The following is an 11563-nucleotide window of genomic DNA, read 5'->3' on the forward strand; positions in this document are numbered from 1 at the left end:
AGTCCAGCTATCACATCCATACATGACCACTGGGAAAAACCATAGCCTTGACTAGACGAATCTTTGTTGGCAAAGTAATGTCTCTGCTTTTGAATATGCTATCTAGGTTGGTCATAACTTTCCTTCCAAGGAGTAAGCGTCTTTTAATTTCGTGGCTGCAGTCACCATCTGCAGTGATTTTGGAGCCCAGAAAAATAAAGTCTGACACTGTTTCCACTGTTTCCCCATCTATTTCCCATGAAGTGGTGGGACCAGATGCCATGATCTTCGTTTTCTGAATGTTGAGCTTTAAGCCAACTTTTTCACTCTCCACTTTCACTTTCATCAAGAGGCTTTTGAGTTCCTCTTCACTTTCTGCCATAAGGGTGGTTTCGTCTGCATCTCTGAGGTTATTGATATTTTTCCCAGCAATCTTGATTCCAGCTTGTGTTTCTTTCAGTCCAGCGTTTCTCATGATGTACTCTGCATATAAGTTAAATAAGCAGGGTGACAATATACAGCCTTAACGTACTCCTTTTCCTATTTGGAACCAGTCTGTTGTTCCATGTCCAGTTCTAACTGTTGCTTCCTGACCTGCATACAAATTTCTCAAGAGGCAGATCAGGTGGTCTGGTATTCCCATCTCTTGAAGAATTTTCCACAGTTTATTGTGATCCACAATAAACTTTGGCTTTGGCATAGTCAATGAAGCAGAAATAGATGTTTTTCTGGAACTCTCTTGTTTTTTCCATGATCCAGCAGATGTTGGCAATTTGATCTCTGGTTCCTCTGCCTTTTCTAAAACCAGCTTGAACATCTGGAAGTTCACGGTTCACATATTGCTGAAGCCTGGCTTGGAGAATTTTGAGCATTACTTTACTAGCATGTGAGATGAATGCAATTGTGCGGTAGTTTGAGCATTCTTTGGCATTGCCTTTCTTTGGGATTGGAATGAAAACTGACCTTTTCCAGTCCTGTGGCCACTGCTGAGTTTTCCATATTTGCTGGCATATTGAGTGCAGCACTTTCACAGCATCATCTTTCAGGATTTGGAATAGCTCAACTGCAACCCTCAGGGACCACAAAGATGTAGGCTCCATTGGGGGAAGCAAAGGTGCAGGAAGCGATCCCCTTCTGGTAGGTTATGAAGACAGAACCTAGGGGATAAAAGATGCTCAACATCGCTCCTTGTTAGGAGAAATGCACATCAAAACTACAAAGGAAAAAAAAAAAACTACAAAGGAGTATCACCACACTGGTCAGAATGGCTATCATCAGAAAATCTACAAACAATAAATGCTGTAAACGGTGTGGGAAAAGGGAACCTCTTGCACTGCTGGTGGGAAGGTGAATTGACACTGCCACTATGGAGAAGTGTGGAGAGTCCTTTAAAACTAGGAACAAAACTACCATATGACGCAGCAGCCCCACTACTGGGCATATACCCTGAGGAAACCATACCTGAAGAAGACACATGTACCCCCATGTTCATTCCAACGCTATGTAGGAGGCTAGGACATGGAAGCAACCTAGGTATCCATTTACAGATTACTGGGTAAAAAAGTGGGCCATACGTATACGGTGGAATATTACTCAGCCTTAAAAAGAATGCATCTGAGTCAGTACTAATGAGGTGGATGAACCTAGAGCCTATTATGCAGAACGAAGTAAGCCAGAAAGAAAGATCATATATTAATGCATAAACATGGACTATATAGAAAGATGGTACTGATGGTATGAAGCTATCTTCAGGGCAGCAAAGGAGACACCGACGTAACAGACTTGTGGACATGGGTGGGGGAAGGACAGGGTGGGACTAACATATATTTGAAACATGCATTACCGTATGTGGGTATTTGCTGTGTGATACACAGAGCTCAGATCCAATGCTCTGTGGCAACCTAGAGAGGTGGGTGTGGGATGGGATGGGGTGGGAGGAGAAAGGTTCAAGAGGGAAGGGGCATATGTATACCTATGCCTGATTCGTGTTGATGTATGGCAGAAACCAACACAATATTATAAAGTAATTACTTTCCAACTAAAAATTAATTTTTTTTAATGGAAAAAAAACAGGTTGGGTTAGCTGAGGGGTTGGATGTGAGATGGCAGGTAAAAAGGGAGACCAAGGCGGGTTCCTGGACACGTGGGGGGTGGGGGACAGCACGCCAAGTAGGACACCTCGGTGGAGCGAGGTGGAAGTCACCAGGGACCCAGAGGATACCAGTGCTGGGGGGCAGCTGGAGGCTGCAAGGAGAAGCCCAGCTGACTGCTCATCGCCAGGGAGTACCAGTCAGGGAGACCAAAGTGGAGGCAGCAGAGAAGGAGCCCACTGAGAGAGGGTGGTTTTGTTTTTCTGTTTATGGGGGAAATAACCCGTGTGTTTACAGGCTCTGGAAAGGACTTTGCAGAGAGGAAGAATGAATGGTGCCAGAAAGGTGAGGGCCTCTGGAGCAAATCTCTGTGGGAGTGTGTGTGTGTGTGTGTGTGTGGCTGGCACAGCATAGCACCTCTTGGGTGTCACCCCAGCCATGTACCCAAACGCAGGATACTTCTTAAAAGTTATTTGTTTATGGTCGTGCGGGGTCTTTGCTGCTGCACGTGGGCTCTCTCTCGTTGCGGTGCGTGGGGCCGCTCTTGGTTGTGGTGTGCAGGCTTTTCATTGCAGTGGCTTCTCTTGGAGAGCACAGACTCTGGAGCATTCTGGCTTCAGCAGTCGTGGCTCCTGGACTCTAGCGCACAGACTTAGTACTGGGTGCACAAACCCAGTTGGCCCTCGGCACATGGGATCTTCCCAGGCTAGGAATTGAACCCGTGACCCCTGCATTGGCAGGTGGCTGCTTTACCACTGAGCCACCAGGGAAGCCCCAGGATACTTTGGCTCTTTGCTTAAGTATGGATGGCATGACCTTGGGAGAGTTTCTCAACCCCTCTGTGCCTCTTCGCCTACAAAATAGAGATGTTGAGGGCCGGACAGGTGAGCACAGGAACAGAACTTTGGATAGGGGCCAGCAAAGTAAACGCCCTGCATCGGACACCTCCCTCTCCTCCTTAGCTTACTCTTGGCAAGTGCGGGCCCTTCTGCACACACTTACCTGCCAAAGACCACCATCCACCAGAGGGTCCCAGATGGGGGTGGGAACATGCCACTAAAGCTCCAAGGAAAGAGTGGGACAAGCAGCTATGGCCACCTTAGAGCCCCCTTGGAGTGGGACCAGCCCCTCCACCTTCATCCGCATCTGCTGTTGGAGGCTGCTGGAAAATTGCCATCCATAATAAACACATGCACCCGTGATGAGATGTGAACAGGTCCTCAGCAAGCATCTTTGGATAGCATACAACCCACCCAGCCATGCCAGCCTTTGCTCACACTTGAGATGTGTTCCCATGAAACCGCCCAGAGCCAGTGGTCTGGTCCCAAACTGGGCCAAGGTGAGAGCAGAAGCACACGTCTGTACCTGCACCTGCTGATGTACCTTCTTCCACGCTGATACGCACACCTCACACTCCTACACGCCGTCAGCATCGTCCCTGTGTCCTTCGAGAACCCCGTACCCTGCAGCCCTCAGTGGTTCCTTGGCGTTCGCTGGCACACCCTGCTCCTGCTCTTCCAAGGCCCAGGCAGGCCCAGACACGGGATCCACGCTGCTCTCCTCATGCCTGCAGGAGGGCGGAGCTGGACAAGGAGCTGCCTTGGTTCTGTCCAGCCCGGGCCAGCCCTTTCCCCCGCCATCAAGCCTGCACGAACACACAGGGCCAGAGCTGGGGGGAGGAGACAGGCAGGGCTATGATCCCTGACATAGGAAGGCAGGGGTATCAGTGTCCTAGGGCACAAATTTTTTCTCTCTCAGTCCCGAGCGCCAGAAGTCCAAAATCTAGGTGGACACCTGTGCTTTCTCTGAAATCTGTTGAGAGAACCCTTTCTTGCAGCTTCTGGGTTTTGGTGCTTCAGGCCTCCTCGGCTAATGGCAGCGTCTGCCTCAGTCTCTGTGTCGCCTTCCTCCCTGTGTGTCTGTACCTTTCTGTCTCTTCAAAGTGCACTTGGCGTTGGATTTAGGGGCCACTCGGATAACCTGGGATGACCTCATCAAGCCGTGAAGCCCCTTTTTCCAAGCAGGGTGAAAATGCCCAGGTCTAGGCATTTGGGTTAGGGTATCTTTTTTTGAGGGAGCACCATTCAACCTACTGCAGAAGGTAGTAAGGGTGCATTTGGAGCCAGCAGGACTGGAGGGGACCCTGCTGAGGGTCAGACCAGCAGGGTGAGGCAGGAACTCAGAGTCACCCTGACTTCAGGCCTGCCCCTGTCCCGGAACCCCAGGCTTCTCCCCTCCAAGCCTCTGCCCGTCTGCCCGTCACCAGTCATGCCCTGTCCCAAAGCCGTGGGCCTCCTCAGGGGTCCCACAGGTTCCTAAGGGTTCCTTCCAGATCCATACAGTCCAGGCTTTGCTGACCCCCAACAGAACCAATCAGGCTCCTCGCTCCTTCCCCACCCCCCCACCACACCCTGCTCTTGAATTCCGATACTCAGGCTTCATACTCCTGAGGTCCCAGGCAGAGTCAGACACCTCCTGGAGCCCCGCACTTAGCCACCTGGGCAACAGATTTGAAGGAAGACGTGAAATGGCCGGGGTGGTGGGAAGGGGGAGGATGGACCCATGCCGGTTTGTGCCCGCTGGTGGGTCCAGCCCAGGCCTCTGTGAACTCGAGAGGGTGAGGGGTGGGGCGGTGAGCTGGGGGCAGGAGGGCTGCAGGAGGCAGCCAGGGTGGCTGAGGCTGCGGAGATATCGGGGAGCTCTTGCTTTGGAGGGGAACCCCAGCCCTAACTCTCCAGACTGGACGGTGGAGAACAAAAGGGGACCGGGCACCTCTCTGCCTGACTAGGGATCCCAATGACCCATGATTCTGCCTCTGAGCGGCTGAGAAGGGAGTGTAAAGAGCCCGGCCCATGACCATGCTTCCCAGGGCTGCCTCCTTGGGGCTCCACCAGGAGGGATGGACTCCAGGGCTGAAACGGACCTTTCCTTTGGTTTCTACCTTTCCAATGCCCGGACAGAACGGGGCAGAGGACGGGGCCAAGTCGCCCAGGGCCCTGAGCCCCGTGCAGTGGGCCCTCACGACGAGAGAGTGGCCAGGAGTTCACAAACCAGGCAGAGCCGGAGCCCCCTCTCCGCCAGGCAGACCGCCCCGGAGTGGGTGCAGGAGGCTCGTGCACTAAGTGGTCGCGAGCTCACCGCCCGTGCTACGCGTGACGGAGCCTGGCGATCCAAGGAGGCGCCCAGCTCGCGGGGGACTGGGGGCGGGGGGTGCCTAGGCGCCCGGGCCGTTCCACCTTGGGCCGGCGAGGGAGCGCCTCGGGTCGTACCACCCGCCGGCGGGGGAGCCGCCCAGCGCCTGGCAGCCTCCGGGCGCCGAAAGCCCCGCCCGGCAGGTGGCGGCCCCGCCCCGAGGCCGACGTGCGGAAAGGAACGCGCCGGCCTCGCCCGCGAGGGGCCGCTCGGCGGTGGGCGCGGCGTCCCGTCTCCGGCTCGCGTCCACTGGCTGCGGCCCGGCAGGGCGGGCCCGGCTCGGCCGACCATTGGTCGCGAGACCTGGGCATTTGCATACGGGCCGGGCGCGGGGTTCCGGGCTGGCGGGGGCGCAAGGGGGCCGCTGCCGCTGCCGCCGCCGAAGTTGGGCCGAGAGCCGGCGACGGCCCCGCGCAGGGTCGCAGGTGACGCGCGAGGGGTCCTAGGCTCGCGGGCGGGAACTTGGGCCGGGCAGGGGCGGCGGGCTCGGACCGCCAAGTTGGACGGGAGGTGAGGCGGGGGTCGTGGGTGGGGGACGACTCCTCCTCCCGCACGGCGGTCCCTCCAGGCGCAGGGCAGCCACTGCCCACCGCACACTGCGCTGCTCCGGACCCACTGTGCGTGTGACAGCGGCTGATCTGTCCCTGGGCAGCGCGACCGCCCCGCCCCCTCTGTGACCCTGTGGGGCAGGGGACGGCCACGTCGGGTCAGAGGGAGCGTGCCAAGGCGGGTGGTATGCGAGGGCGCTGCACGGACTAGGTGGGCCTGTCTGCGCCCGGCAGTGGGCCGGGTGGGGAAAACGAGGGACATTCAGAGGCCTTTGCTGCCCTTCGCATGCGGGGCCTCAGGCCGGAGCAGATGCCCTCTTGGAGGGAACTCTCTTCTCCCTGTGTGTCTCAGGATGCCAAGGTGTGCAGGGCTCCTGGGACAGTCTTCCTGATGTCGCCAAGCTGAAGGCAGCCCTGGGCAGACACCGGTGTCATTGTCTGACCCTTGGACATCAGGACAGGACCGCCTGAACTAGCCTCTTGAGGGCCACCTCCAGGAACTTTCTTGAGGAAGACAGTGGCAGATTTGGCTTTCCTGTGCCCTCTGCCATGTCAGCGAGGCCACTAAGGGAGTCAGGACTGTGAAGACACATTCGCAGTGCCCCCAGACACGCCCTCCCAGGCATGTGGGTTCCTGGAGGCCTGTCTCCCCTGTTGGGTGTTCCTCAGTTCACCGTGAAAGTCTTATGGTTGTGGAGCAGGCCCAGAGCAGCCTCTGGGCCTGCAGATGCCACAGAGGCAGGTTCTGTCCCCTCTCCCAAGCAATCTGGAGGGGAGGCCCAATTAGTTGGGCCCTTGTGTGGACTTGGACACCCCTCAGGAGGGACCCTACCCTAGTTAGCAGTTGATATGGTATGGTAAGTGTCACACCCAGCAGACTTGGCGGGCCAGGCTCTGCAGGTAGCAGGGAGGCTGTCAGCAGCTTTGGGGTTGAGAACCAGCGGTGCGGATTCGCTGCCACTGGCCCACGACCTTTTGTGAACCAGCCCCTGGAGGATCAAGTAGGAATCTGAGGCCAGGCAGGCCAGGAAGGGCAGTGCCTTCCCCCAAAACACAGTCTGGCCTCAGAGCAACCCTGAGGAGGGCTGCCCTGTACTCACACTGGGCAGTGTCCTGCCCTGCCTTCCCCTCGCTTGAGGGGAGCTAAAGAAGAGGGAAACAGAGGATAAGATGATTGGATGGCATCAGCGACTCAATGGACATGAGTTTGAGCAAGCTCCAGGAGACGGTGAAGGACAGAGGAGCCTGGCGTGCTGTGGTTCATGGGGTCGCAGAGATTCAGACACAACTGAGCGACTGAACGACCACTGGGCTTTCCTCCCCTCAGCACACCTCACAGTGTTGTTTTCAAAGTACAGTTTAAAAGTCAAAAGTAAACCTTTCAGCAACTCAAAGATTTGCCTAGTGATCTGAAGCACTTCGGGCAACTTGGGGGTGGGGAGTGGGGTTTTGTTCACTTGGAGAAGGTTCTGCCCCTTTCCCACCCCGGAATGTGTGGGTTGCCTAAGGACCCCCTTTAAGCTGGAGAAGACCGCTCTCAGTGTCCCCAGAGGCAACCTTGGACCAGGGGCAGATCCCTGGCAGTGACTTCAGAAGGAATGGGTGTTCCCAGAAAACAGACACAGGCCAGGGGGCAAAAGCCCACCCAGGTCTGTGCCTGCTGTCCCCTGGGGAGTGGGGACGGGCGGGACACTGGGCAGGGCATAGGCTGGTCCTCCCCTCGCCTCCATGTGTGTAGGGGGGTCCCTGGGTGGCACCTGGCCTTGTGCCCTGCTGGCCTGTGTGCTCAGCTTGGGAGGTGAAAGGGCGCTAAGGCTCAGGGCTTGTGCCCAGAGGTCCATCCAACCCTGTGGACGCAGGTGGGGGATCCAGGTGAAGGAAGCAGGCCCCCCGACAGCCCCCAGTCCTCCCACCCAGCACGGGGCCTAACCAGCCCGTGTGTTCAGGGCTGCACCTTGTATGGCCTGTGCTTGACCCTAAGGAGAGTCACAGGTCAGGCAGGAGTGTGGACAGGCATGGGAATGGGCTGGGGGCTCCAAAGAGGAAACTGGGGCCAGAGCCTGTTCGCCCCCAGGCCTGTACAGCCACTCCTGACCCTCCTCCAGCACAGGTAGGAAGGGCCTGCTCCTGGTTCCCCCCACAAGCCAGGCGCTTGGTGGTCTCCTTGCACTCAGTACTTCATGTCCCCTACAGTCTGCCCCAAGGAAGCAGGGAACACCAAGCCTGGCTCAGGGGCCACCCCAGGAGAAGGGTGAGTCTTCCCCAAAGTTGCCCACCCCCACACTAAGCAGGAAGACCCCTGTGATCTAGGCTGTCCCGTTCTCTGTTCCTCAATGTGCGTGGCTGCACCCAGGTCTTGGAGCCCCCCAGGTTCTGGCTGGTGCAGAGCTCGCCCCTCCCAACCGCACTTTCAGAGCTGGGAGCTGGTGGCCCACCCCAGAGCCAGGGCTGTGGTTCAGACCTCGCCCTGCCCCAATTTCAAGGCTGCAGGCATGCGGCTAAAGCTTCATGCCTGGCTGGGGAGAGGAGATGGGGTGTTGGAAGGCAGGTCGGCACACCCTCTAGGGGCCAGCAAAGCTCCTGGGGCCTGGCAGACCCAGGAGTCCGGGGCCTGCCCCCGCAAGCTCTCAGGCTCAGGAAACCTGATGGACGGGTCTGGTGTGTCCTTGGATCCTCATATCCAGGAGCCACCCCAGAGGGTGCAGTGCTTCTTGCTGCTGGTGGGGAGCAGACCAGACAGGGAAGTCAGGCAAGGGAGGGGTCTGGACAGAAACCCAGGTCAGTGTCAAGGCTACTTCAGGCCCCCAGACCATCCAACCCCAGGCTGCCAAGGAGAGAAGCTACCCTGCCCCCAACAAGGAGAGGCCACTCCCCAGGGGTGGGTGGATACAGCTCCAGCTTTGGATTAAATAACCACGGGTCCCTGGGAGACCTCTGTTTCAGGACCCTTAACTGTGGCTAGCCCCAGGCAGTTCAGGGGACTACTCAGAGACCCTGCAGACCCTGCCCAGTGCAGTCTCAAGACACGCTTAAGCCATGGGAGGCAGTTTATTGAGGTTTTAATGTCGGGGTAGGGAGCCAGTGTACACACGGATGTGGGCAAGGATACCTCCCGCATGCAAGCACATACCCATAGGTTGAACACAGGGTCTGTGCACCTCCTGTCCCCAACAAAGCTGTGGCCTTTGGGGGCTATGATGTCAGGGCTGGCCACGCCCCTAGCTTCTCCAGGGTCTTGGCAGATTTGACAAGGACTAGGGCAAGAGTCTTCAGCCTTCCCGTGCTCCCTGCAGCAGGAATCCTAGGGCTCCAAAGTGTCCCGTCTCAGGCTCTGGGTTCCAGGGCTTCCCACTGCACGGTGGAAGGAGTCTTCTGTGACCACGGGCTGGCCTCTGTCATCCAGGCTAGGCTAACCTTGGCTGCGGACATCCACTCTGAGGTGAGAGCTGCTACCTCAAGGAGTTCTGCCTCATGGGGGCAACTGTGGGGAGGACACAGACTTGAGAGGGCTGAGGAGGGTCACTGGAGGACCTCACCCCATCCAGAGCGGGGAGACAGACATACTCTCTGGGCTCAGGCTGGACACAAGGGCCGGACTCCGGGGGCCTCCCGTGAAGGGCTCTTCTCTGGATGGAGGCAGAAGATCCTATGGGAAGAGCAAGTCAGCTTGGGGCTGGGCGGGCCCCTCACCGACCTGGCCTCCCTCCAGAACTGCTCTGACCTGAGTGCCAGTGGGGTCCCCGTCCGGCCGTGGGGGCGGGGGCAGCGCAGCACCCGTCTGCTGGATGAAGTGCTGCAGGTTGCACTGACGCAGCTCCCGGTTCAGCTCCTCCAGCTCCTGGGCCTGGGCCTAGGGCACACGGGACCCTCAGGCTCTGATTCTGATTTGGAGACCAACGCCCACTCCCCCCCCCCAACCCCGCGCTGGGGGCACGGGCTGGGGTGCGGCTCCTGTGGGTTCACCTGCAGGGCGTGCTCGGCAGCCTCCAGAGCCCGGCCCACCAGGGCGAGACTGCCCTGCACCTCCATGCTTTGCCGCTCCTGGGTGGCCAGGTCCTGGCGCAGGCGTTCAGCCACAGACGCGGTGGGCGAGGAGGGCCTAGGGGCCTCTGCAGCCAGGTGTAACTCGGCCTCCAGGGCACGGGCCTGGGCGTCCAGGGCCTGCAGTCTAGCTGCGTGCTCAGCCGTAGCTGCGCTCAGCGCCTGCAGACGGGCCTGTGCCTCGCGCTCCCGGGCCTGCTCCCGCCGCAGCTCCTGCTCCCAGAAGGCCTCCTGGCCCAGCTCCACTGCGTTCCTGCGCACCCTTCGCTCCAGGCCCTGCAGGTCTGTGCAGCAGCCCGGCACAGGCACTACGGGAGCCAGAGGCTCGGGTGGCACAGGGCCGGGGGCCTGCCCAGAGCACCCCAGGCTGAAGGTCAGTGCTTTGCAGGGCTCACGGTCCAGTGCTGGTCGAGGCTTTGGGGGAAGGCTGGCTCGGATGGGACAGCGCTCAGGGGGAGGGCAGCTGTCCGAGGAGGGCCTCCCAGCGAGGCTGGGTCCTGTCCGCCTCAGGACAAACTGGACATCACTGGCAAACTGTCCGCAGGTCGCTTGGGCACCCACAGGACATTCCTGGGGTAGCAGCTGCCGTTCCTTCTCTCTGAGACGCTGCACAAGCACAAAGCGGCCCGTCTGGCCTGGAGCCGGGGAAAGGGGTCAGTCAGCCCACATCCCTTACCTTTAGTCCATCTGGCTTGAGCAGCTGGGGGAAAGCAAGACGGACCAGCAACAGCCCCACCCTCCTGGGGGCCAGATGGGGCCCGGAGGCCAGGCGCCACTGCAAGCCACCTGCTGGGCCCATCTGTGCTTCAGGGAACTCACCTATGGCTTGGGCTAGTGCAATGACCACTTCTTGACAGGTGGTCTGCTCTGAAACCCCACAAACCACGCGCTGGATGCCGTCCACCCACACCTTCAGCTCCATGGCCGCCAGTCCTGAGAGCATGCCTGTCCTGCAGCGAGGGCGAGGGCCACGGGGTCAGGCCCCGCCTGGCCCCAGCTCGGCTTGGCCGGCTCTTCCTCCTCAGGCCTGCCCCGCACCCCGGAACTGGCTCGGGACTGCTGCCCCTCGGCATCTGGTGCGCAGCCCCACACGGAGGCCGCACATTCCTGGGGGTGGGGCAGCAAAGGCCAGTGCCCCCCCAGAGAGGGAACCAGAGGGCCCTCCCGCAGCGCTCGGAGGCTGCCCCACTTCCCAGCCTGCTCTCGGCCGGCCCCACTCCCGGAACCAAGCAAATCATTAACCAGACCGGGCCACCCGGCTTGAAGGGCACAGCCCCTCCCGCGGGGCGTCCGCGCGCAGCCCTCGACACCGCAGACCCGCCGCACCCGGCGCGGGCGGCCCCTCCCTGCTACCGCGCGGCCCCGCGCTCGCCGCGAGGCCGCAGTCCCCGCTCTCGGCGGGTGCAGGTGCGGCGCGGCCCCCTCGCCGGCCCGGCTCCCGCCCCTCCGTCGGAGTCGCAGCCCAGGGCCACGCCCTGCGCCGCGAAGGCCCCGGAACTCGGCGCGGCTCACCTGGACGCTGACCGGCCTCCGGAATCCGGACGCGGACTGGCTGCTGCCAGGCTCCGGGCGCCGCCGCAACCTGCCGCCTCCAGCGCCGCGGGAGCGCCCCGGCCCGCCGCCCCATTGGCTCGCTGCCCGCGCGCCCCGCCCCTCTCGCCCCCATTGGCTGCACCGCGCGCCCCGCCCACTCCGCGCCTACGCCCATTAGTC

General features: G+C 59.7%; 1 protein-coding gene across 1 annotated transcript; it reads right to left on the reverse strand.

Moving 5' to 3' along the window:
- Nucleotides 1-8838: 8838 nt before the first annotated feature.
- Nucleotides 8839-11478, reverse strand: RASSF7 (Ras association domain family member 7). Its single transcript, XM_061407561.1, has 6 exons — nt 11363-11478; nt 10670-10800; nt 9773-10485; nt 9531-9659; nt 9374-9455; nt 8839-9290 (listed from the first exon to the last, which is right to left on the reverse strand). Exons 2-6 carry the CDS (start codon nt 10791-10793, stop codon nt 9259-9261), a joined length of 1080 nt encoding a protein of 359 aa, XP_061263545.1. The 5' UTR covers nt 10794-10800; nt 11363-11478; the 3' UTR covers nt 8839-9258.
- Between the last annotated feature and the right edge of the window lie 85 nt (nt 11479-11563).

Source organism: Bos javanicus, chromosome 29, assembly GCF_032452875.1.
Source record: "Bos javanicus breed banteng chromosome 29, ARS-OSU_banteng_1.0, whole genome shotgun sequence".
In the NCBI taxonomy this organism is placed as follows: domain Eukaryota; kingdom Metazoa; phylum Chordata; class Mammalia; order Artiodactyla; family Bovidae; genus Bos; species Bos javanicus.